Raw genomic sequence first — 27,647 nt, forward strand, 5'->3', positions numbered from 1 at the left:
AGGCGAAGGTGGGCACTTTGGCGAGGGCGTTGAAGCCCTCCTGCCCCAGCCAAAGTCGAGGCAGGGTCAACCGTGGGCCAATCACTAGGCCAGTCACTGGCTCTGATAATGGAAACATCAGCCCCGGTATCAACAAGTCCTTTGAATTCCTTACCATCAATCATGCAGACCATGGTTGACTGAGCTGCTGTGATAGCACTTGCCCAAAAAATTTGAGGCTGGCCAGTGCTTCCTAAGCCTGCAGTACCAAGCTTACCTTTTCCACTCGGGGTCATGCTGCAGAATGGAACAAGCTGTGCGAGTCGCTGGCCCATGGGTGTAAAGCAAAGTGTCACGGGTGTCCAGAGCATAATCTGTATTTCACCTTCATAGTCAATGACACCAGGTAGCACAAAGAGTCCTAGCTTAGTGGTAGAAGAATGTCCGATTAGTAAAGCATGCATATTATTTCCAATAGGTCCCCATAGCCCTGTAGGGACTAAATGAATTGAGGTGGTCTCCAGAGTTATTGGCTGGCTGGCGGCCAGGTCCAGTCCGGCACTTCCAGAGGTTGCTGGGACAAGCTGGCTTGCCAGAGGCTGTGCTTTGCATTTGTTTGTTTCTGCAGGGCGCGCGAGTTCGCCCCCCGTGGGCGGTCTCCTGAGACCGCAGGTTTACGGTCCACAACACAGCATGAGCGGCAATCTTTTGCCCAATGCAACCCCTTTTTGCACAGGGGACACTTAGTGGTAGGAGCATTAGTGGAAGGAGATTGACCTCTTGGTTGCTGCAGAGGGCAATTGTTCCTTAGGTGATCAAGGGACCCGCAACAATGGCAATGATTGCCATGTGCTTTCTGTAACCAAGCTGCGTAAGCTGCAGTGGGGGGGTTAGTGCTATGGGATGGAATAGTTACATTTCGGCAAGCTTTAACCATCTCCGCTATATCACAAGTGCGGCAATTACGAAAAAATAAGAGGGCTTTTTTACAGTCAGAATTCGCATTCTCATACCCAAGTTGCCGTAACACGTTTTGTTGTGTGTCCTCATCATCTACCTGTCGGGACAGCGCCACCTTGAGTCTGTCCATGAAAACCGTGTAAGGCTCACTTGGCCCCTGCTCAACTTTGGTATAAGAAATGTTAGTAGCTTTGTCTGTCATTGGAACCTGGTGCAGCACTGCAATGGAAAGACGGGCAATGAGGTCATAAATATCACGGTGATAGTCTGTCTGGGCTCTGGCGTTTTCAAACACCTTCACCCGTTAACTGAACCACAAGGACAGGGGGATCCCTCCGCTGTAGACGCCCTGCCTGAGACAGGCAAGATGAACGGTAGTCTGAGTACCACACAAGATACTGGGTCATCATCAGGACCATCTTCATCATATTTTTCCAGTCAGCAGGAGTGAGAATACAGGCAGAACTTAATGTCTGTAGATATGTAATCAGTTGCTCAGAAGTCACACCCGCGTCTTGTGCCAGCCTGCGCAACTCCTGCAGGACAGAGTACTCTATAGGATGGAGACCTGGCCTGCTCGTAAACAACTGGATACGCAGTTAGATATGGGGGGACCTGGTCCCAATCCTGTGTAGGGTACAGTTGCTGTACCGCCTGGGCATTACAAGATGCCGTGTCTGAATAGCTATTCAAAGTAACAGTCTCCGGAGGGTCAGGGGAGCTGTCCGGCAGCTCCTGGGGTAGCCTAGGCAGGAGGGCGGCTTGGCCCAGGGGCCCACATGGGGGTGGGGTAGCTGCAGCATTCCAGAGGCCCTGCGAGGGCGGGGGACTAGCCGGAGAAGCCTTGACATTCACCGCGGCTGTAGGGATATCCGCATCCAAGGCCGGGAAGCCACAGTCAGGCCGGAGCGGCTTGCAGAAGTGAAGCAGCTGTGGAGGGGGCTGGTGAAGCAGCCGTGGGAGGGGCATGTGCCGAGAGGGTGGGCGGCAAAAGAGGAGGTACCATGGGAGAAGCCGTGGGCGGTGCAGAGGCTGTAGGAGAGGTGGGCGGTGCGGAGGCAGGGCCGGGAGGGCTAGGCAGCACAGAGGCCGTGGGAGGAGTAGGCAGCACAGAGGCAGTGTTGGGCGGGGCGGAGGTGGTGAGGGCGAGCAGTGAGGGTGCTCTAGGACCCGGGGGAGACTGGAATGCGGAGGAGCTGTTATGCAGGAATGCGTCTCCCTGGGAGACAGCTGCCAAAGAGCGCAGCTGTGCTGTGTGGAGGGGGAGAGAGGTTCCCAGGGGAGCGGGGCAGCCGAACCTGTGTTAGATTCTGTGAGAGCTGCTATTATAATTCCCCAAGTCGTGAGATGCCTGGACGCACAGACATCTCCCGCAGTCTTAAGGTAGAAAAGTTTTTGCCCAACCGTTTGCCAAGCATCTAGATGATAAATGCTGGCTGGCGGGAGATCTTTGATATGCGTAGAAATCCAATCTAGGAAAGAAAGTAATTTAGCATCGGAAATGTCTCTGTTCTGCCTTTGTAAAAGCTGCTGCACCGTCTCTAAGGTCTGTTTCTGCTCAAGGGACAGCTTAGTGTCGGGGTCCCTTCCCCTGCCATGTAGCCCTGGGAGAGGGGCCCTGGGACAGTGACGGGGTTTCCTAGCCCCTGGTCAGCCTCGTTCCCCATTGGTTGTTTTGTGTTTCCCGGCGCGGGCAGGGACCCTGGGTCCGGCGACTGTGAGAGTTCCTCGGCAGAGCCCCAGCCATGCGGCTGGAGAAATAAACATCTCTGAAACATCTATCAAGAATCTGTCCATATATATTTCCTTTCCACGGGACTCCTGGTTTGATGCATCGTGTTGCAGTGTCTGCACTGTAACAGCTTAGTACCCATTATTAATCGCAGCTCACCTTAAAGTGTTGAATGCGCGCGCAGAAGTGTGATAAGGTGAAGCTGAGAGTTCGCTCAGGTTGTCTAAGCATGCCGCCTGAGTTTGCCGCCGCAGCTCGCTGCCAGAATTCACCGTAGGGATGCGCTGCCTGGAGCCGCCGGCGGAGTCCTTTGCGTGGGCGTGGGCACTGCCTGGGGCCACTGCGGGGGCTCCGCGGGAACCGGTGTAGGTCACGGGCCGGGGCCGCTCCTGGGGCCCGGGGGTTTTTGTCCCGGGTGAGGTCCGCTCTTCGTCGTAGGGTAGTCTTCCGCGTTCGGGCGCCAGTTATAGCGATACGGAGCAGTGAGGAGTCCCCAGGCAGGTGCAAAGGAGGAACTTTATTGACAAAAAACCCGGCCTTTTTATGCCGTTATTCGGTTGTCAGTTTACATAGTTTTAAGGCACAACAAAACCCAATTTAACCAACCACCATACACCACGGTGCGGGCACGAGGCATTCACGCAGCATGCGTCACTTCCTCTATTCTAGCTGAGTCACTGTCCCACAGTTCATTTCTACTTATGCTAAGTAACAGACTGGAGCCATGATTTTACCAGACCTTTCCTTTACAAAGCTTTACCCATCTGTCACAGGTTTCAAGGCAAAAGTATATGCCAGTCTAAGTAAAATGGTAGCCAGGTTCTCAATGGCTCTTTAATCCAATCTGTTTGCCTGGTCCTGTTTCTGGGAATAAAACTTCTCATAGCTTGTCCTGTTGAACAAGGTCAGCACCCTGCATCCAAGTTGCATGGTTAGGTGTTTAAGAGGGTGACCCAGGATTCTGCTCTCATTGTATGTGACCTGCTTTTGGGGTCTCTTTTTGTATTCTCAGTTGATTGTGAGCCTAGCTGTGGTGTAGGTGCCAGGAGATGCTTCTCTGCAGATGTCACATTAGTCTGGTGGGACATTCTTGGTGGGTTAAGCAGTGCCAAGGGAAGGATCTGTGCTCCACAGTGCAGAAAGTGGTCTGCGAGTCCTCCTTTGAGGGGAGCATTTTTGGCATTAATCAGTCCAGATTCAGCTTGCTTTCCTACTGGCTGGCTCTTCTGAATGGTGTGAATGGCAGGACAGCACAAGGAAGTTAATATTCAGTGCTGGGATCTCTGCAGTCTTCCCACAACTGACTTGGCTCTGAGAGTCTTGCCCCACAGCTGCCTACTAACCTCAGAGGCACTGGGAGGTAATTTTTGCTATCATTGCCCATTAATATTTGGTTCATCAAGTTATGCTGATTTATTAAACAAACAGATGGTATTCAGACTTGGAAAATGCTTGTGGTGGCAAGAAATGTAGCGTTAGGAACGCAAGTAGGTGGACCAGTTTAACTCACACAAGAAAGGCAAAAAACCCCAACCCTTTAGATCTCAATTTAACAAGTATTTAATAATTTTTTTTCCTACACAGAAAGAGTAATTAAAAACCTTTGCACTGCCAAATATAGGTCTTTTCACCTTAGCAAGTGCTTTTATCCTGCAAGTGTTTTGAACCTAGCAAGAGCACAATTATATCTTGAGTTCTAGCTTTTCAAATCTAGTTTGCCCTGCTGAACAACAGTTGTTGGATAATACTGCTTGAATTAGGACTTGGTAAATGCCTTATGGCTTGTTTTCTGAGTGTTACCAACCCAAGTAAGGCCTGGTGTTTAGATTTTTCTTGTTCAGTTAGTATTTTCCTCATAAGAAATTGTGTAGAGTTATACTGTGGGTCCACATGGGCACTGATATGTAAAAAAAACCTATTTAATGGAATTAATGGAATTTTTTTTCCATGTTTTCACTGCAATGGTTGTTTGTTGATCTCTTTGTTCTGTTTCATAATTAAAATATTTTGCTTTATTTTCCAGGCTCACATTAAATTTCCTATTGACTATCCATATTCACCACCTACCTTCAGATTCCTGACCAAAATGTGGCACCCCAACATTTATGAGGTAAAGTGTTTTTTTAAGCTAATTGATGTTTTTCTCAGATATGTGAAGTTTCCTATGTCCTTAAACTTCTGGAAGTATTGAAGGTACTAAACATCTGTAGCCATAACTATAGTTATCTGTCAGCTTCATGGTTGCAGAGTTAAATCTAAATGTTGTAGGAAATGCTGTTTCTGTAGGCAGGGATAGAGCCTTTCTCATACCTGCAAGTGCAGCAAGCAGCCTCAGCTGAAGCATCATGTTGTGAACATTGGCAGTTTTAGGGGATTCTTGGACCCCCTAAACTGGTGTGTGGAGTCTTGCTCTACTAGGATACTTAGACAACTAGTTGTTTGTACACCTTTCAAGTACATTTTTAATTTGAATATATCCTACAAAATTGAGTGATGAGACAAGAAATGTTGGGAAAAAGTCTCCTGCAGCAGTCAGCCTATGATAAAGGGGTTTAGACTTGGGGTGCTCCAACTGCAGAAAGAACCAGAGCTGGAGTTGATGCCTTGGGTTTTAACTTTCATATTTTTCAAATCCTGTACTGCCTAGTGTGTAACTCTGAAGTTTCTTGTAGCCTGTTAACTTCTGCTCTTTCATGCTAGGTAGACATAACAAAGCCTCTCCAGGCCTGCTCTCCAAGGACACTCAGACCATCCTAGGCCCAAAAAGTATAAACCAAAAGCCTCTAAGGGGGGAGCAAGCTTGGGGAAATTACATAATTAACTGAAGCTTTAACTGGAGAATTAACCCTGATATGCAAATGAACCAAACTTATAAAAGTGTGAAGAACTTGTGACCTGCCATCCATCTTGGGGTCCATCTTGGCAGTAGCCTCTGGACTCCCCAGGATGTACTATTACAGCTGGTGGTGGGGTCCGAGGCTGCGACCCAGGAAGAGATGACCGGTCCGGGGAGATGGTCCCGAAAGGAATCGCCTTCCCGAGGTCCGGCGTCTTCTTCTCCGCTGCTGGCAGAGGGGCCCTTGCAGAGGCTGTCAGCTCTTTAGTGATTATCAGCTCGTGGTTTCAGCTCAGCTCTGCAGGGCAGCCTCTAGGCCAAACCAGACCAGAGAGAGAGAGACGAGAAGGCCCGTGTGGCTGGTTCCGCACGAAGGTAGCTTTATTATGGGTCCCCTCCAGCGAAGGGAAGAGCCACGGACGAGCTCTCTCTCCACAGGGGCGAATTGGTCTTCTTTTATAGGGATAAAGGGGATCAGCAAGGAGACCAATGGATTACAGAGGGCCTGGGACAGACCAATGGGTTACAAAATGATCTGCATAGTGTCTCCCAAAGAATTGTGGGTCTACCTTTCCTCGCCATGACCCAAAGGAGTGGTTGCCTTTCCAGGGAGTCCTGCTGGGCGATTGCAAAATCTTTTATCTCAGCAGACATCCCTCCAGGGCAGTGGCTGGGCATACCCCACAATGTACCTTTGAAGGCCCTTTGAATAAATACCTACCTTTATTCCCTTATTCCTGTCTAGTCTCTGTTTTTAGGTGGCCATCTTCAGGCATCAGAGTCCAGCTTCAGGAGGAGTCATGCACAGCCTGGTCACCCTAGGACCAGAGTGAACAGATACCTTTTGACTTAATGTCTGCTAGTCAATTTGAAGAGGCCCTTAGTTCAGTGCATGTATGAGTGGTGTTCAGAGTGTAACACTGGGCTATCAAATCCATGATTGGATCATGGTACAACTACATAGCAGGTTCAGAAGGAGAATGATTTTATATAAATGGTTTTTAGAAAGAAGCACTCCCCAGCTTGAAAGCATTTTCTTCATGATGCTGAGCATGGGCTGCTTGGAGAGATTTAAAGTGCAGTTGTCAAGGGCCAAAGCACTAGAGGAAGTGCTGCCATGAGGTTGGTGTGGTGTTCTGATGGACTAGCTCAGGGGCTGACGGTGGTCCAGCTATGTTAATATGGCAGTGCTCAGGCTAACCTCTGCTGTTGCTGGAGCATAGGATACATTGCCCTGCATCTGGTGTGAATTGACTATGTTGTGTTTTTTGCTGGGCTTTCATCTGTCAAGTGACCTTTAAGGTTTCGCCTGGAGCCTGGTTGAGTTGTGTTAGAGCTCATGTGAGCAGCAGCTTGAGACAGTTTAATAGTGCTGCTGCAAAGACTGTGAGAAGCAGCATTTGATTTGATTTGATTTCATTTCATTTCATTACATTTCATTTCATTTCATACAATTGGTTCAAAATTGCCAAATTTCATGGCTGTATTTGAAAATTGAAGGCCTGTTTTGGCTCAAAACTCAATCTTTTAGTGGAGGTCAATCAAATCCCTGCTAAACTTGGATATCCTAGACAAACGTCAGCCTGCTAGGACTACTGCTTGAATACTTTGAGGAGCTAAAGGCCTTTCAAAAATGGTCCGTTTGGTGCAGCTCTGTTTCCTTATCACAGGTTTTCTGCAGGCTTTCTTTGTGTCCACTTCAAACCAGGAATGTACATGGGAAAAGCCTCGCCCCTTGACTGATTTACCAAAATATGAATATCGATCTAATATTCATATCCAACTGAGCCAGACAAAAGCTCTCTAACAGTTTAGAGTTAAAAAGTGTATGTTTTATTTGGCGCCAGGCACTGCGTGGGATAGCTCCCTAAGACGCAGGGCCCCGATACAAGCAAACACAAAGCTTTTATTTACAAAAATTATGAATATCCAAAATACAAATGCATATTCATAACATTAACACCTCCCATTCTCCACTTCGTATGGAAATGAGCTTAAATGTCATTAAGCATGCGTAGTGTGTGCTCTGAATTGAGTCGGTGGTCTTGAATTGGGTCCGTGGTCCCAGATAGATGAAGTAAGCTCATCTCCCTCACTTTAACCTTTTTCGCCTTTCTGAACTTTAACAATCCTAATTACTTTAGTGACCTCCAAATTTCCTCTTGTGTGATTTTTGAATAGGTTCCCACAGAGGGAGGAAATTGGTAACTGTCCTTGTTCCCTAGACCAACTTATCAATGTTTCTGTTCCTCGTTCTAAGCACAGCTAAGCAAACATACAAATGACAGATCATCAATTATTTAGTAATCAATTACTAACATCTTGAAAACCGTTTCAGGTCCAGCTCTCTTAACTATTTTAATTAACTCTAGCTGGGCCCAAATTCCTTCCTATTCTAACTAATTTCAACACAGCTAGCCTATAACTAAAATCTTTGTTTCTTTTAAATCTATGTTTCATGACTACAGAGATCCCTAAAATCTTGTGCTGATCTCATCAAGCCCCATGACACCTTTACCCATCCAGACTCTGATGCCATGCTTGAATTCCCAATCGTAACATTGTTATAAGAGGGAAACTTCTCACATTCTTGTTTCCCTCTATATCTTTGTATTGCTGAATATCTGCTTGTCCACATGCTGCTGACCTGATCACATGAGGAAATTCTCCTGAGTGCAGCAATGGCTTCTCCTGGCCACCATCTCCCAGGAGATGGTTAAAGGAGAAACTGGGTAAACTCATGAAAATTATTAATAAAACCAGAATAGGCTGGGAACATAATCTAACATTAGTAAGGTTAACTTCACCTTAAAAAGATATTAGGTTGTACAAGATTGTACAAGCCTGTTGGAATCCTAACAAGGCAGTTTCCTTTATATGGAAACTGTTCCAGCAACATAAATGTGTGCTTGGGTATTCAGCAGCTCCAAATGCTATGTTGCTTTTTTTTTTGTTGTGTTCTTGACAAAACTGCTTCAAATGGTGAGGGCTTGCTAATTAGTATACCTGGAAATAGTTAATGAGCTGCTTAAATCTGCCTCCAATGGATCTCATTTGGCTATAAAAGAAATGTCCTTCAGGTGAGCTGTTGCTATCTGTAGCTGTGATCACTGGCTTGGGCTCAAAGGCATGGATGGTATCACAGTGCTACTTTGTGTTTTGGCTCCTGTGTGTTGAGCAGTGTTGGAGTATCCTCAGGACATAGCTAAGATCAGATGCATGGGGAAGTGGCAGCCTGCGGTCTTGAACAGAACTGATCTGCAGCATCTCTCTTGTTCCTATCATTAACATGTCTTGGATCAGGGTGATAAGGGTCAGTGTGAATGCTGGTGTAAGGCTGCCTCTGAGAACTTGGAAGTCATCCTACAGACAGTTGCAAGAGGCAGCAAGATAGCGGGGCCTGGAGAGGCCAACATCTGCTGTCTGGCCTCAGGCCCCATCTGCACCTCCACCTCCTCTGACATCAAGACCCTATGATCCTCAAGAGTTAACTTCAGTGAAGACTATCAGCTGTGGTAGGTAGATACTGCTATAGCAGTCCTGCAAACTACTCATGTCAGAGTGCTGTTGCTGATGAAGAATTGGTCTTACAGGCATCTTACGGTGTTTATAAATGGTAGGCATTATGGAGCTTTAAATCTATATTCAGGCCATAGCACTGTGAGTAGATTGACACAGACAGGATTATGTAGCTGTATGGGTTCCATATGCTGCCAAAATATTCTTCCTCTTGCATTCTGGAAGGGATTTTCAGTGAAACCTTCAGAAAGCATCTCCTGCTTTTTCATCTGACATTTTGAACAGCTGTGTCCTAGGGAAGCAGTGTAAGCCTGCCCCACACCATCTGTTCAACATCCTTGTGTCCTGGGAGAAGCATTGTTGTAATACCTGAGCTAGTAGAGTGTGCTAAACCCTTCAATTAAAAAATTCCTGGAACTAACTCGGCTACCAATGATGTGGTGGGTTGACCTTGGCTGGGTGCCAGGTGCCCACCAAATCACTCATTCCCCCTTCTCAGCTGGACAGGGGAGAGAAAATAAGATGGAAAATGACTCATAGGCTGAGATAAGGCAGTTTAGTAAAGCAAAAGCAAAAGGTTGTGCACACACAAACAAAGAGAAAAAAAAGGATTTTATTCTTTACTTCCCATTAGTGAGCAATGTCCAGCCACTTCCCAGGAAGCAGGGCTTCAGCATGCGGAGTGATTGCTTGGGAAGGCAAACACTGTAAAATAATGAATGCGCTCCCATTCCTCCTCCCTCCCTTATCTTTTATATCTGAGCTGATGTCATATGGTATCGAATATCCCTTTGCTTATTTTGGGTCAGCTGGCCTAGCTTTGTCCTCTGCCAGGATCTTACCCTCCCTCAACCTATTGATGGATGGCAGAGTGTTGAAGAGGCAGCGCTGATGCTGTTTCAGCACTGCTCAGCAGTTGCCAAAACACTGGTGTGTTATCAGTACCTTTCCAGCTACCAATGCAAAGCACAGCACTGGGAGGGCTGCTATGGGAAAATGAACTCCAGCTCAGCCAGACCAAATTTATTCCATTCCAATATTATTCCACTCCACCCCTTTTTCCATACTATTTGCATCATACTCATATCCCACATAATTTAATACCTATATATCTTAACTATTCCATTGTATTTAATACTCGTTACTGAAATCCCTTCTTACCAACACTTATAACATAATCTACATTTTTAAACTATCTCTATACCCAACATACAGATTTATACATTTTCATTTACTACTATTCCCCGTCCTTTCACAGATAGATATTATTTTCCCATTCCATGGGCTTTCTCCACCCCTCCAGATGTACAAAAACCAGCAATGCCTTTGTCACTGAAATTGCAGGAAAAACAAAAACTCTCCAACAACATTTTTAGTGTTAGAGAATCAAGGCATTACTTTATTCTGGCCAGGATGTTGGTCTGGCCAGGATGTACAACAGAAATAATTTCATCCACACATAGCCTGGGTTGTGCTGAATCACGCCAAAACCGGGCCAGGAGACACTTCAGAGACAGAGTCAGAGAAGTGGGTATTTGCTTTATTCGGTGCGCCGGGTGTGTAGGGATCACTCCTTCAAACACACACAGCGATGCTCCCTACAACACAGTATTATGGGTTAAATTATGAATATTCATCACATTCCTTGGGACGGGCGTGGTTATACAAATTATTTCTCGGAAGTCATTAATATCATTAGCATACGGGTCACTCATACACTATGTGTCCTGGTGGTCGCACTGAGGAAGGCGTCTCCTCTTCCTTGGGGGTCTTTCTGATGAAGACCAGTAGTCTTCCTCACAGTGCACTTTTCACCTTTCTCCCTGGGCATGTGTAGTCCTTTGAGGAATGATTCAGCAGTCTCTGAGATAATCCTTGTCCCCTCTATCTTGACAAGATTAGGGCGAATTCAGCTTCTTAGGTTTTGTAATTAACATCTGCTGTCTGAACTAACATTTGCTGTCTCCCAATAGTTAACTTGTGCTTACATGAGTGTCTTGGTTTGAAAGACAGGTGTCTGCTAAGGAAGGCAGAAGCCCCCCTTGGAATGGCAGATGCGACCCCCCTTCCCTCCGAGTTATTATAATTTTGAAATCAAGGGGCTTTTAGGCAAAGATGTGGAAAATAGGAATAACAGTTCTTTTCTATTATATATCTATATATGTATAACCAGTCAAACAAACAACAATAACTGTGGCAGTAACAGCAAACAATCACAAACCCAGTGCCAGCCTTCTCAGCTGTCAGGCCCTTTCCCCTTGGGTGCAGTTCTGCTTGCAGCCGGCAGGGGCGTTGGTGGCTCCCGGTGAGCAGGGCAGGTGCGATGGTTCCCCCGCGGCTGCAGGGAGTGCTCCGGAGCGAGCTCGGGGAGCACGCAGCACCAGTGCCCTGGGATCCCAAGAAGGGATGGAACAAAAGCTTCACAAACCCCTGGGCAGCTGGTCCCGGTGTCTGGCCGGACCCTCGGGAACAGCAGGGTGGAACGGCAGGCTGGACGGCAGGGATGAGCACAAATCCCGGGTGGCAGACAAGATGTATCCAAATGAGGAACCCTCCCGGAGGTCTGGGCAGGCAGGGCGAGCATGGCTACAACATAGCGAAGGCTCGAAGCAACGGCGGGGGCAGGGCGGCCACGGCCCGGCTCCCAGTGGGGCAGGGAAGGCGGGCTGGGGATCCTGGGATCTTTCTCTGCAGAAGGAAAAACAGCCGACGAAAAACAGCCTCCCTCTCTGGCGTTTGGGGACCGATCAACCCCACACCCAGGTGAAACAAAAGAGTAGCTAGATGCACCCCACCCCCAATGTGTAGCTCTTTGTTTTTCTTAAGTACCCAGCAATTTGTCCCCCTAGCAACACGTATGGGGAAAATTCCTTTAGCAGAAAAAACTAGAACAACTAAAACCCCAACAGTGAGTTAGCTATTTGCTGCCCCTTCCTCAATCCCCCCTTTTCTTTGGTTATTTGTAATTCTTTACAAATCTCTCATGTCTTTAAAGTAAGTACCCTTCTCTATCTTGCTTCTAAGTTTGTGCTTGTGCCATTGAGCATAAGCATCGCGATTCCAAGTACATAATATCATACAACAGTAACTACTAATACAAACACTACGTAACAATGCAATAACACAAATAGCTATTACAAACAATTGTTTAAGCCAGGATAAGTTGGGTAACCATGATGTAAGATTGTCCCATACCCCTTTAAACCCCCAAGAAGTGTCATCTAAGGTGATCTGATGTAGTGTCCGTGTTTTTTCTAGAATTCTCTGCAAATCTGTTTCTATTTGTTTGTCTAAGTCAACAAAGATACAACAGCTTGTATTTATAACTGTACATACTCCTCCTTCCTTGGCATACAGAAAATCTAATGCAAGTCTATTCTGTATGGCTAATTGTGAGATGCTCTTAATCTCGATTTGCTGCGCTCTTATGGCATCTGCACTAGCATTCATTATGGTTTCTACAATAGCAGAAAGGTTCACTATTGCTTTCGCTTGTTCACTTACTCTGAGTCCCGGTATAAACCATCTGGCAAAGCTGTGAAATCTAGTGGGCCTATCTATTAAAGGGTTTGATGTCTGTTTGGTCCTCTGTATAAAAGTCCAGAGTAAGCCTCGTAGTTGAGAAACAACAGTAATGGGGGGAAATACTGGTCCTATGGCACAGTGGCCTTGCCATCCCAAGGGTAAAACTTTATAGGCGTTGTGACCACATATCCAGTACCAACCCCGCCCTGTGGGCACTGGCCAACCCTTGGGCTTTGGTCCTCGTCGTTTGATTCTTATTCCACATGTTAGCCCCCCCATAGGTCCAGAATTCTGAGCAGTTAGCATAACTCCCTATAAATGTTAAGTTCCCGCATTTGGAGTCTGTCTTATTCCCTCCTGAGTTTTTAGGTACAGATTCTTCCCAGCACCGCTGCACACAGGATACTGGTGAGGACCTAATTATTGGCTCTTCAAACTCTAATTTCCACTGAAGTTGATCTAGGGATATGTTGACATAATGTGAAAGCCTGTTAGTACTAAGTGCAGCATAGATTGTTGTTGTATTAGGGAATGTTGCCCCAACCAAAGGAAAGCCTCTAGCAGAATTCTCAGGCAGCTGGGAACATATCCAGCAATCAGTTAGATTAAAATTCTCAACAACACCTTTGAGCAATCGAAGGTATGTATTCTGGTCCCATGCGCTTGCCCCAATAACCAACATTACTAGTATGGTCCAAATCATGTTGTGTTGATTTTTTGTAGTTGAAGGTGCAGAGGTCCTGTTCTTCTTGCCTCCCACTCTGGTTTTGGTGCAGGTTTGGTGTAGCGGGGGGGGTCCCGGGAGCAGGGGAATCCAGCCAGAGTCACGATACAAACACCGATACGATTTGAGCATCGTGCTCCAGTTTTATTATTCGGTTACACCAAGTTATACTTTTTTCCAAAGTTCACGCCCCTTTCCCATGAGAAAGCCTCTAAGCAGCGGGGGAGCTGACCAGTGTATACCTTTTCCCAAGGCTGTTCAAGGCTGCCAGCTAGCAGGTGCCTTGCAAGCCTGTTTTCAGCCTGAGGCCCTGTCAGGGGTACTTCTGCAACAGCCCTGGGATGCCCAAGTCCTCCTGGGGTATCCTATATTCCACAAGGAATCCCTCCACAGTTTGGTCCTGGTATAATGGATCCAGGTCGGTTTTCCTTGTACTTTAATTGCTGTATGAGTGGTCAGCAGTGTCTGATAAGATCCTTCCCATTTCTCTTGGAGTGGATCCCCTGAAAGAGACTTAACATAAACCCAATCCCCTGGTTTCACATTATGAAAGGCTTTATCAGGTGGTGGTGGTTGACAATTAACAACTGTAGTGCACATTGTAATTTTTGACCTAAATGCTTTACATAATCTATTAGATAGCTTTGCCCAACCAGAGCCACACTGTCATTGTGAATCATGTTTGTTCCATAGGGCCTTCCATGCAGAATTTTAAAGGGACTTAATTTTTCTTTGAGCCGTGGTTTTACCCTAATTCTTAGCAAAGCCATGGGCATAGCCTGATACCAATATAAATTAGTTTCCTGACAAATTTTGGCTAATTGTTGCTTTAATAAGTGATTCATCTTTTCTACTTGTCCACTTGCCTGAGGCCTGTATGGTGTATGTAACTGCTAGTGTATGCCCAGTAGATGACTCACTCCCTGCACCACCTGGGCTACAAAGTGTGATCCTCTGTCAGAATTAATTTCTCTGGGTACCCCAAATCGTGGAATAATTTCTTGTATTAAAGCTTTAACAACTTCTCTAGCTTTATTTGTCCTACAAGGGAAAGCTTCTGGCCAACCTGAGAAAGTGTCTGTGAGGACTAGAAGGTACTTGTATCCCCCCTTCCTAGGTAATTCAGAAAAGTCAATTTGCCACACATCCCCTGGTAAAACTCCTTTAGTGATAGTTCCTGTGTTTAGCCTAACAGTGGTATTAGGGTTGTTTTTAAGACAGATTTCACAAGTGGAAGTTATGTCCTCAATTCTTTCCTTTAATTTAGATGCTGTCACTTTGTCCTTCTAATGGTTATATAAAGCATCAACTCCCCAATGTGTCTTAGAATGTTCACTTTGGATGAATAATTTTAGCAGTTTTCTGGGTATGACAATGAGATCCTTTATTCTAGCCCACCCATCAGATCCTACTTGTCCTTTCTCTTCTTGTATCCAATTTAAATCATCAGTGTCATATGGTGGGGGTTTTTCATCCATAAGGATGTTAGAAGGGATTACAGCTAGGGCTTGGATTTGATCCCTGCCAGCCACTGCCTTTGCTGTTTTGTCTGCCATAGCATTTCCCAGTTCAGGGATAGTGTTACCCTGGGAGTGTCCCTTACAATGCATTATAGCCACTTTTGAAGGTTTTACCACTGCTTCCAGTAACTGCATGATTTCAGTAGCATGCTTGATTTCTTTCTTCTGTGAGGTTAATAAACCTCTTTCTTTCCAGATAGCCCCATGAGCAAGTACCACCCCAAAAGCATACCTTGAATCAGTCCAAATGTTGATAGGTTTTCCTTCGGCCAACAACAAGGCTTGATTTAGGGCTATTATCTCAGCCTTTTGAGCTGATGTCCCCACAGGTAACAGTTTTGCCTCAATGACAGCGTCTGTGGTTGTAATTGCATACCCAGCGAGCCGCTTACCATTCTTGACATAACTGCTCCCATCAGTGAACCAGTTGTCTGCATTTTCTAGCAGAGAGTCCTTTAGGTCTGGGTGGCTGGAGTAAACTGCCTCCATGGTTTCAATGCAGTCGTGCTGTACGGGCTCCTCAGTAGCCTTGCCCTGGAGGTAAGCTGCTGGGTTTAAAACATTAGTTACTTGGATACTCACATCCTCCGATTCTGCTAGGACAGCCTGGTATTTGAGAAAGCGAGATGGGGTTAACCAGTGATTTCCTTTCTGTGTGAGCACTGCTGACACTGTGTGAGAGACAAAAATAGTTATCTGCTGGTCCAGTGTGAACTTGCAAGCTTCTTCTATATTCAGGATCACAGCTGCCACTGCACGCAGGCAGGCGGGCCATCCTTGGCTGACCACGTCCAGTTGCTTGGAGAAATAAGCCACTGGCCTTTTGTATGGTCCCAGCTTCTGTGCCAAAAGTCCCAGTGCCAGTTCTTGCCTCTTATGTGAGAACAATAGAAAAGGTTTAGTGACATCCGGTATGCCCAATGCTGGAGCTTGCATCAACTCATGTTTCAGAGTTACAAATGCATTATTAGTCTCTGGTGTCCAGCATAGGTGAGTTCCCCCAGTCTCTTTTAAGAGTTGGTATAAAGGTTTCACAATGAGTCCATAGTTGTAGATCCATAATCTACACCATCCTGTCATTCCCAGAAAAGTTCTCAGTTCTTTGGTTGTAGTTGGCCGGGGCATTTGACAAATTGCCTCTTTCCTGTTGTCTCCCAAGGCTCTCTCCCCTCCTGCCAGTTCATACCCCAGATATGTAACTTGCTGGAGGACTAGCTGAGCCTTTTCAGGAGAGACTCTATATCCACTTAGTCTCAGAAAATTTAAAAGACTTACAGTCCAGTTCTTGCAGTCTTCACGGGTCCTTGTTGCTATCAGTAGGTCATCAACGTACTGCAGAAATGTACCTTCTCCAAGTGGTGGTGTCCAGGCTTCCAGTTCTTGGGATAATTGACCTCCAAATATTGTGGGGCTATTTTTGAATCCTTGTGGCAGTACAGTCCATGTGAGCTGACTCTTTCTCCCTGTTTTGGGGTTTTCCCATTCAAAGGCAAAAATTTCCTGACTCTTTTTACCTAATGGCAGACAAAAGAAAGCATCTTTGAAATCTAAAACTGAAAACCACACCCAATCAATTTGTAATTTTGTAAGTAAAGTATAAGGATTGGCTACTATGGGATGCAGTGTTTTTGTTATTGCATTTATTGCCCTCAGGTCCTGGACTAACCGATAACTTCCGTTTGGCTTTTGTACTGGTAGAATTGGGGTGTTGTAGGGGGACCTACACTCTCTCAGCAACCCTTGATCGATAAATTTGGCAATTATTGGTTCTATACCCACTTGTGCTTCATGCCTTAGTGGATATTGTCTGACTGACACCGGCTGTGCCCCTTCTAATAATTCAATAACCCCTGGGGAAGCTCGTTTTGATCTTCCTGGGATTTTGACATCCCATACTAGTGGGATCACTTGATCTGTTATCATCTATGGGTATTCCTCCTTTTTCAGGGACATTTGCTAAACTTAAGGCCAAAATTAATTTTTCTTCAGGAACCTGTAGTCTCATTCCTTGTTCTGTGAATTCTGTTTTTGCTTCTAACCAGGTTAATAGATCTCTGCCTAGCAGGGGTTTAGGCGAGTTTGGAAGATATAGAAATTGGTGTATTCCCATCTTTTTGCCTAATGTAAATTTTAAGGGTCTCAAAAAATAGGCTTTCTCAGTTTTCCCTGTAGCCCCAACAACTTGGACATAATCATTACTTACAGGACTTAAAGTCTAATTCAGGACTGAGAATGTGGGTCCAGTACCCACCAAAAACTCCACCTCCCGTTCCCCTAGCTTAACTTTGACCAACCAGTCGGCTAGGGGGGGACCCGCCGGTCCCCGTCACTCCTGGTACAGCTGTGCTACAGTCACTGGTCCTGGTGGTGCTGATGATTGTGGCACTGGGGTCACGGCACGGTTCATAGGACAATCTCATTTCCAGTGCCCAGGCTGTCCGCATAACAAACATTGATCTGAGCCTGGGCGTTGCTGCCTTTGTCCTCTGTGTGGGGGCCTTCTCCCGTCCCTGGGGAATCCCGATCCCCTGACCTGGGCCACTGCGACTGTGTGGGGCTGTGCCCTGTTTTTATAAACTTCCCATGCCACTGCTAGAAGTTTCTCTAAGTTTTGGTTATCTGGTTCCTTAATCTTTTGCAGTTTTCTACGTATATCTGGTGCTGATACCCCCATCAATAAGGATATTAACTATTGCTGCCCAATTTCAGAAGCTGGGTCCAGTGTAGTGTGTCTTCTCATATTATCCCTTAATTTTTCTATAAATGCACCTGGGGATTCAGTGGTTTCTTGGTGAATACTGAATAACAATGACCAGTTAACTGTTTTAGGTATAGCATTTAGAAGCCCCCAGTGTACTAATTTCCTGTATCTAACTAAGAACGGATATGTTTGTGGATCATTGGGGTCCCAGTGTGGATCTCCTGTAGGAAAAACATTACCTACATTTCCATGCAATGTCCAAGCAGCTATCTGTCCCTGCACATGTGTTCTTGCTGTTGATACTACAGCAGCTTTTTCTGTCTCAGTTAATTCTGATAGCATTAGGTCTATATCCTCCCAATCAATATCTTGATTTCTAACAACCAGTTCAAACCTCTTTGCTACCTTTTCAGGGTCTTCTCTATACATTCTGGCTGCCTCCCTCCAGGTATCTAAATCCAAAGCTGTAAATGGTGTTTTAACTTTTGTTATTCCCCCATCTGGCCCCAGCACTTGTCTAAGTGGTGCTATGAGCTTCTTTTCTACAGGGGCCTTGCTCCTAGTTCTGGATGATATTCCTGAGCCAGTCTCACTTGTTCCTTCATCCCCACTATCCTCTGAGGATGTTTGGGGCTCTGGGGACATTGTTCCTGATGTTAGGGTGCCACCACTGCACCCCATTAGCTCCTGGGTTTCCAAGGGATCCTGGTCTCTCTCAGCTTTGAGCTTTAAACATCTTTGCCCAATACTGCATGATGAGCAACATCTCTTCATGCAGTTTTTTCCTTTTGCCTCCTTTTCTAGGAGGAGGACCATAGAGTCCTGTGGTGCCAGATTGATGCCACATTGTTTCTGCCACTCTGGTTTGCATCCTAAGGTTAAAAAACAATATGCATAGGAGGTCTCATCCCATTTATTCTCCCTCCTTAAAAATAACATTAATTGCAATAGAGTGTTATATCTTAAAGAGCTAATCTCTGGCTGTAGAGGGATTCCTTGTGGAACAGGGGCATATGATACCCCTGGAAAGACTGGACAACCCAGGGTTGCTGAGGAAAAACCCCTGAACTGACCCCTGGCTGCAGGCAAGCCTGGAAGACACACCTGGCTGCAGACAGCCTTAAAAGTCCTTGGCAAAGTTATACGCTGGTCGGCTCCCCCGCAGATTAGGGGGCCGTCTAGAGGGACTGGGCATGAATCTTTGCAAAGTAGATATAAGCTTGTATAGGTAAACAATAAAGAGAACAATGCTCAAATCGTATCGGTGTACGTATCGTTTAATCTGGCCAGCTCTTCAGCACTAGCCCCCCCCCCCCCCCCCCCCCCGCAAACTCTGGCCATTTTTCACTATCATCCAATTTGTAGAGTGGCCACCACTGATTACAATATTTAATTAGGGTGCTCTTTTTCATATTCTCTCTAGGGACTCCCCCCAGCTCTTTCCAATGTGCCAGCACGCATCCTAGCGGACTTTTCCGGGTTATTTCCTTATTTTCTAATGATCCAATTGCCTCTTTTGTCCTTTCTCCCTCTCTTTTCTCTCTTCCATGGCCAAAAACCCCCAAAACCAGAGAACCAACTCCTTCCTTCCACAAAGCCATGCTCTGCCACTCTTGTCTAATACCAAGCTCTCTCCTCCAGCAACTTGTACACTGTCCACTCTTTCTAATAGACAATATCACTTTCTAATACATGTGCACAAAACCCAAGCTTCACAACTGTTTCCACACTAGGCACGGGATTTCAAAAGGGAAATTAGCTGGGGCTATATTAGAAAAGCATTGGGGCCTGGGTGTTCTCAATTCAGTAACTAAAATCTTTCCCATCTAAAAATCCACCTCCCCTTCTGACAGTAAGGTTGAATTCAAAACCAATGGTTTATATGATGTATACTCATTCACTCTTTGCCAAACGCTTCACTTTTCTCTGGCTGAGCCCGTCGCCGGGGTACGGAACCGCAGATAGAGCCCCTCACTCACTTCGTACTTTGACAGCACGTCTCATCCACTCTCACTCACACAGCAGCAGAGTAGCAACAGACAAAACAAAAGATAGCAGTACAATAGCACATGACAGCGGGGTCCAGCCCCTTAAAGGTACCTTTCACAGGGGGGTCCAACCCCTTTAAAAGTACTTTTCCTCTTGCCCAGGACTAATTTTGGGAGACCCAGTCTTCCTCGGGACTTTCAACCCACCGTCAGGGACTCAAACCCTGGACCTGCAGGTATTTCTGTGTTTAAAAGGAATAGCAAATACCTTAATTTGGTGCAGATGGTCCTTGTCTGCCCCTGCCGTGAGCCAAAGGACAGCTGAGCTCCCCCTGAAAATTCAGGGTCGCAACTGGGAAGTCTGCTTACCCCGGATCCGGCAGCCAGGCAGAGAGGGTCCCATCTGGGATGCCAGATGAATCGCTCCGAAACCGGGCCAAGAGACACTTCAGAGACAGAGTCAGAGAAGTGGGTATTTGCTTTATTCGGTGCGCCAGGTGTGTGGGGATCGCTCCTCCAAACACACACAGCGATGCTCCCTACAACACAGTATTATGGGTAAAATTATGAATATTCATCACATTCCTTGGGACAGGTGTGGTTATACAAATTATTTCTTGGAAGTCATTAATATCATTAGCATACAGGTCACTCATGCACTGTGTGTCCTGGTGGTTGCGCTGAGGAAGATGTCTCCTCTTCCTTGGGGGTCTTTCTGATGAAGACCAGTAGTCTTCCTCACAGTGCACTTTTCACCTTTCTCCCTGGGCATGTGTAGTCCTTCGAGGAATGATTCAGCAGTCTCTGAGATAATCCTTGTCCCCTCTATCTTGACAAGATTAGGGTGAATTCGGTTTCTTAGGTTTTGTAATTAACATCCTCTGTCTGAACTAACATTTGCTGTCTCCCAATAATTAACTTGTGCTTACATGAGTTAGTTATTGACTGCCTCTTCCTCAGTGCAGAGAAAATCATTCCATGACACATTAATTTTACTAGATTTTTCAGATACTTATACAGTTAAAACCCATAGAAATTCATTGGTTCAATATTCATTGGTCCCAAGTTACTCAGTTCTTAGTGTTTGGTTTCCTATTGGCTACAGATCTCTTTGCCTCCTGTCCTGGTTTGAAAGACAGGTGTCTGCTAAGGAAGGCAGAAGCCTCCCTTGGAATGGCAGATGTAACCCCCTTCCCTCCGAGTTATTATAATTTTGAAGTCAAGGGCTTTTAGGCAAAGATGTGGGAAATAGGAATAACAGTTCTTTACTATTATATATATAACCAGTCAAACAAAACAACAATAACTATGGCAGTAACAGCAAACAATCACAAACCCAGTCCCAGCCTTCTCAGCTGTCAGGCCCTTTTCCCCTTGGGTGCAGTTCTGCTTGCAGCCGGCAGGGGCGCTGGCGGCTCCCGGTGAGCAGGGCAGGTGCGATGGTTTCCCCGTGGCTGCAGGGGGTGCTCCGGACCGAGCTCGGGGAGCACGTGGCACCGGTGGCCTGGGATCCCAGGGAAGGATGGAACAAAGGCTTCACAAACCCCCGGACAGCTGGCCCCGGTGTCCGGCTGGAGCTTTGGGAACAGCAGGCTGGAACAGCCAGCTGGAACAGCAGGCTGGAGCGGCAGGGATGAGCACAAATCCCGGAGGACAGACGAGATGTATCCAAACGGAGAATCCCCCGGAGTTCTAGGCAGGCAGGGTGAGCACGGCTACAACGCAGCGAAGGCTCGAATCAGCGGCGGGGCAGGGCAGCCACAGCCCGGCCTCCAGCGGGGCAGGGAAGGTGGGCCGGGGATCCTGGGATCTTTCTCTGCAGAAAGAAAAGCGGCCAAAAAGAACCAGCAGCTTCTCTCTCCGAACTGCCGAACTGCTGAAAGCGAACTGACCCCACACCCAGCTGAAACAAAAAAGTAGCCAGGTCTTTTGTCTTCTCTTAAGCACCCAGAGATTTGTATCTTAGTAACAGAATGGGGGAAAATTAAGAGAAAAAAAACTAGACCTCTTAAAACCCCAATGCCTCTGATGTTAATTAGGTCCTCATTCTTATCTGTCTTTTCCCAGACCAGGTATCTCCGACCATGCCAGGGTTGATGTTTGGAGTTGATGTTCCTTAATAGTCATTGATGGTTATCTTTTGTGTATCTTCTGTTCTACTCCCAGTCTGTTGAGATATTAAGCTCATCAGACCTCACCTGGTGGACCAATCCCCTGAAAAGAAATTTCAATTCCCTTCCCCCATGACAAGGGCAAACAAAATTGATTAAAGCTACATAAAAAATTTTAACCTTTGTAGCATTTCCAACAGCATGGTTTACAGGGTGTTTCCAGCCAGTTGTTGCCTCCACCATGGTCAGTATGTAGCTCTTGCCTTGGCATGTTCATGGCAGTAGTCAAATGTAGTCTATTTGCCAAGCCTCACCATATCAAAAACCCAGCCACTGCCCTCTATTCCAAGGAGATTTTACTCGCATGGCTGGCTTCATTGCAGCACGTTTCATATTTCTGAATGTCAGGAAAATTAATCCACAAACACCAGAGGTTTATGTCCAAAAAGGGGACAGGGGAGTCCTGTTACTTTATTCTAATAAAGGGAGAGACCATGGGGCATTTTCCCTGGGGTCTCTCAAACTGTTAAAGGACGCAGCCTCCTATTTATCTTAATTTGCCTGCCGCATTTCCCTCTCTCTTTCCCCATTGGCTGAGGTACTTGAGAGGTAAAGAATTCCCAAATCGCTTAATACAGACCCCCTTCTAAAGTATATCCCCCCTTTTTCTATTCCTATGGAATTTATGGTTCTTCCCATTGCTTCTTTTGTCTCTCAGTATCTGTCTTTACCTATCAGCAAACCCACAGTTTGTTTGTAAAGACAAATCTATCTCATTCCTTTCATGAATAACCTGTGTGATGGCCTCCATGGTCAAGTCCACCCCTCGATCACAAGCCCATCTGTATGTGGCATCTCTCCCTAGATGTCCCAATGTTTCATGGGCTCATTGGGCTATAAATAGCTCACCCTTCCATTCCCAGTCGAAGTCTACCTGAACTATTCCAATTTTGGCAGCCTTATCTACCTATTTATTGTTTTGATGTTCTTCAGTGGTGCAGCTTTTGGGCATGTGAGCATCGATGTACCTTTAGAGCCATATTTTCTACCTGTGCAGCGATGTCCTGCCACAATGCAGCAGCCCAGATAGGTTTACCTCTGAGCTGCCAATTGGTCTTTTTTCATTGCTGCAGTGATGCCTTGTTGTGATATGAGGAAAAGACTCTACAACTCGAAAGTTGTAAAGTAGGTGTGTTTACTGTGGTGCCAGACGCATGGAGGGTTGTCATTGTTGTACCGAGAAATGGCAAGAATCACGACATAAGTCCAAGGAGAATAGCTCAATTTAATTAATTATAAACCTGTTTATATAACGTGGTCCGCAAGAGTGGTAGGAGGTCATTGGTCCTTTGACCAACCACCCCTTAGAAGGATTGGCTGAGGTTCTCTAACACCCATTCAAAATATTTTTTCCAATATACCAAAACAAGACTGGAAAACAAACCCCAGGTGCAGAGATAGAGAATTAGTTTACAAAACCATCTTCGCTGTTTCTCAGCTAGCTGTATGAGAAAGGAAAACTTCACAAAATTGCGCAGCAGCTGGAAAATTCCTCTGCTCCTAGCTTTTTAGCATCCACAATTCCCCCTTTTTGTTTAAGACCAAAATGGTTGCATTCGTAATCTGTTGGGTGGAGTCGCGGGAGACAAGCACTCAAGGCATGATGTTCAGCAAGTCTCGATTTATTTTTCAAAACTACACTTACTTATAGTACCTTTAATTAGCTCATACATATTGCAAAAGTTGAGCTCCTCATTGGTGGGAGCTATTCCGTGGGATCTACAAACACGGTGGTCTTATCTTTCTCTTCCATATGGTTTCTGTCTTCTTTCTTATCTGAATGCACACTGTTATTTATGCAACCTCTTGCTCAAGGACTCAGTGTCTGCATCTTTTCTAAGCCTCCTGTGTTATCATGACCTTTGCTCTTTAGCCATTCTTCAGAAAGACTCTCAACACTTCCCCTGTTTTCTTTTTGCATGATCATAGTCATATTGACTGACTTCAAAATTAAATTTTTTACACATGACATTATACAGCTAAGCATAAGTAAACCAAGCAAAACAATTATTAGCAACAGCATTAAAGATTTAATCACACTTTTCATCCATCCTTCTAAGCCCATCCACTCTGTAAGTCCTTCTAATCCGAAAAATCCGGAGTCTTTTTTTATTTTTTGGGAGTGTTCAATCAAATTCTTAATTTCGGCGTGGATGGACTTAGAATGATCCTCAAGATCCATACAGCACATTCCTTCAAAGTCTTCACAGCCATGGCCGTGGGCTAAGAGTAGAAAATCTATAGCTGCTCTATTCTGAAGCAGGGCGTGTTGGACTGAACTCAGATCTTCTGCAAGTTCAGACAACACTCGGCTGGTACCGTTTGCCTGTTTAACTACCCAACATGCCAGTTTTTCTAAGTGACGATGGGCTCGTGCCGCAGCTGCACCAGGAACAAAAAGGGAGGTAAAAAGCACTTCTGATTTGCTCCATAGCGTGAGGTCATCCTGACATTCAGGTGTTATAGTTTCTGTTAAAGACCTCTGCCATTGTGTTCGGTGTGTAGCATTAGGATGGTGCTGTGGAAGTGCAAGACTCAGTTGGCCAAAGGTACAGGGCCCACCTACAGGCCTGGATGGAATACCTGACCAGGCACGATTCCCACAAATTAGGAAAAACCCTCTGGGTAACTTTCGAGGGAAAAACGTTCCAGGGGCTGCAAGAGATCGATTTCTCACGGTAATGTTGCACCATTCTAAATCCCACTGTGAAGCATTGCCAATAGGATAAATCAAGGTGGGGTTGGATTCATTCAGTCGACAGCCATTAAGGCTGCCCTCTTGGCATAAATTACGTGAACTATTAATATAAATACAGGCTGTAGCGTTAAGAGAATCAACTAGTTCTATCTCTTGTGGCTCAGGACCCACCGGGAGTTTATCATCCCAGCTATCATACTCTTGTAGGCCAGCGGTAATATTCATTGTGGATTTTAATGGTCTAATAATTTTGAACTGGTTCTGGGTCTCGATTACGAAGTTACGCCATGTATTATCTGTTAGTGGTACTCCAACTAAGCATGTCAAAAATGGGGTACTGGGTGTGGCTAGGGAGGCACAGAATGTTGTGGTGTTCAATTCACGTGCCAAGGAGACCCAGATATTATCTCTAGGGTCAAACACCTTAGGAGGATAGGAAAGGGGGTGACCCATTACTGAGCCTGCGATTAGCAGCACGATGCTTAAACCGCCGGCAAACATGATCCCACTTTCTTGGGTCAACTTGCCACTGAATGGGGACCCCGATATTTGGTTGGCACGAGGATTGCAAAATTACAGAGTAGCTATCGGCTAAGATCTTTTTTGCTAAATGCTGTACTGACCACTCTAATTCTCTTAGCCGCAGATCTTCAAGATTTTCAACTAATTGCAAACTGTCAATGATATTTTTGCCTGTGAGTTGTACTAATGCTCCTTGAGCCGTCTCACGGTGCCAGTGAAAACTGCAAGACTGACACCAAAACCCTTCTGATAGATGTTGCTGGTGGACCCACCACTGTAAATTACAGCCTCCGCAAAGCAATCTTACCCACGCCTTATGATTGTTACAATTACATGCAAAGCAAGCAGATTGGCAAAAGCGCAAAAAGTGTCTCTGCAAGTGTGGGAGGAGATAACCCTCTATCTCCTGTTCAGAGTCCACAAGGAAGGTAATGCAAAACCGCTGCTCAGCTTCCTGCAGGATCTGTGAGATCTTCCTCTGTACCCTTCTTTTCTTCCTCTGTTGTGGGTTGCTCATCAGTGACAACAGGCTTAGTCCATTTGGCCGGAACCCATAGGGGACCTGTCGGAGTGGACACACATAAGTAACCTCTTCCCCAGTACAAGGTTTTTACAGGATCCTGCCAAAGTCCCGTCTTGGGGTCTTTGTAGCGCACCCAAGGCATGGGCGTCGGGGGTTGAGGATAGGTTCCAAGGTGATGGACTCTGCCTGATGCAGCAGGAGACAACGCTTCCGTGGGCGGGAGGTGAGATCAATAGTGAGTAAGGTCAGAGATCCAGTAGAGCCAGGACTTGGCTGACACCTAGGTGCATCACAAACAGGCGGAATGCTTGAAGCCAGATGTGGTAATGGTACTAGTTGTGCTAACTTTTGTCCTGCCGGGATCTTAACGGGAGGATAATCGGTATGTGCTAAAATAAAAATTTCTTTAGCGGAGTCAGCATCAACAAGACCAGTCTCTACTAGGAGTCCCATTGTAATTGCAGATGAACGACCTACAATAAGTTCTCCCATAGCTTGGCCATTAATATACACAGGTCCGATGACACCAGTGGGAATGCGATGGATTTCTGATGTTAGCAACTCGGTATCTACTGAGGCTGCCAGGTCCAGGCCGAGACTTCCGCTTGTCGCTGGGCGGGGACAGGTAGAGGTGCTGGAGCGGTTACTTGTGTCGTCGCGCGGCCGCTGTTCGCGCTGGGTCGCTAAATTCTTGCGGCTGTACATTCGCGACGAATATGACTGGGTGTCCCACAGCGATAACACTTCATGCGGCCACCTGGAACTGGGCGAGGACGTGCTGCTGCCGCTTGGAGAGGAGCAAGGGCTGCCATTACCTGATTTTGAGAGCTAATAGCCTGTTCTTTAAGCCCTTCACCTAACTTTTCTAAAGCCTGTGCTAAGAACAGCTGAGAGCCAGTGGGCATGGTAGCAGCCTTTTCTAGGAGCTGCTGGACAGTCCAATCCCCTGGGGTGGAAGTAATGAGGGCACGGGTGGCTTGATTGCCATTTTGTAAAAGGCATTGCTTAAGTAACGGGTCATGCATATGCTCTTGAACCCCAGCTTTTGAGATGGCTTCCATAACTTTGTCAACAAAAGAGCCTAAAGATTCCTCTCTGCCTTGCTTAATGTTCATATACATAGGGATCCCACCCGGGGCTCGGACTTTATCCATAGCTTTCTTAGCAACTGCCATAGCTTCCCGCAATTTAGCAGGGCCTAGTGCAGCCTGAGCCTCAACCCTCATATGTTGACCCTGTCCTAGTAGTTCATCTACAGTGATATCTGCTAACGGATCTCCCTGGGGTCTAGCGAGATCTGCACTAACAGCTGCCTCCTCCCTCCAGCGAGCCTCAAAAAGCAGTCGCTGATGCGGGGTATACATGAGCTTAGTAATGCCTTTAATGTCAGCAGGAAGAAGGGTAAAAGCGTTAAAAATATAATCAAGCATCTGTTTAACTGGTTCACTGGTGACACCGTAATTCCCCACCGTTGCTCGTAGCTGAGCTAACAGCTTCCAGTCGAGGTTAGTAACTTGCGCAATATTGCCTCCCTGTGGATTAGGAACAAACAGAACAGGGAAAGCCAAGCTTTCCTGGGCAGCCGCTAGCATCTCTGCATCGCCTTTATGCAAACCGTCACGAGCGAGAGCTGCCCACAGCTCTCTATGACCCTTGGCCATGGCCTCCGCGAGGTCAGAATCCGCCCCAGGGACAGGCTCATGGCTTAGGAAAGGGTTTTGCGAACGAGAGCGATCCGGAGGAACAGACGGCTGCGGCGGCGGCGGCTGCTGCGGCTGCCGCGGCTGCTGCGAGGGGGACGGGGGCGGGGACTGCAGGGGAGGATCAGGGGGCGCAGAGGGTGAGTGTGAAGCCGGGCCGGAGGCAAATGCCTCAGGCGGAACCTCGACTGTAGCAAAGGTGGGGGGGTTAGGGGCAGCGGAGTAAAGGGAAGCAGCAGAATCGTAATTACGGTTTTTATCATGGACTGCCTTAATTTTTTCTGCTGCCCTTTACTCTGCTTGTACCATTAAAAGTTCATTATAAACAACTCTCCATAGTTTAGCTATCTTTTTAGCTGGCTTATCGTCATCTAAGACAAGATCCCAAAGTTTATCACTATACGCGCGCCACTGACTTAATTCATGAATGGAGTGGGGGTCAGTGAAAAAACCGTAAGAGCGCGCATGCGTTAAAAGAGCGGGGAGGTCTTTATCAAGATCAATCCCTTTAAAATTACGCTTAAGCAAAAAAGCCTTGAAAAGTTCCTG

The 27,647-nt window shown here is 46.3% G+C and overlaps 1 protein-coding gene across 1 annotated transcript in view; it reads left to right on the plus strand.

Annotated features, from left to right (window-relative positions):
• Window positions 1-27,647, plus strand: part of LOC309584636 (ubiquitin-conjugating enzyme E2 R2) — a 213,350-nt gene that overhangs the window by 127,505 nt on the left and 58,198 nt on the right. Inside the window, exon 2 of the mRNA XM_082300778.1 lies at window positions 4,695-4,781. Within this exon, the coding sequence (XP_082156904.1) occupies window positions 4,695-4,781 (87 nt within the window). The remainder of the gene's footprint in view (window positions 1-4,694; window positions 4,782-27,647) is intronic.

The sequence above is a fragment of the Coloeus monedula genome (genome assembly GCF_965178545.1).
Source record: "Coloeus monedula genome assembly, chromosome: W".
Lineage (NCBI taxonomy): Eukaryota > Metazoa > Chordata > Aves > Passeriformes > Corvidae > Coloeus > Coloeus monedula.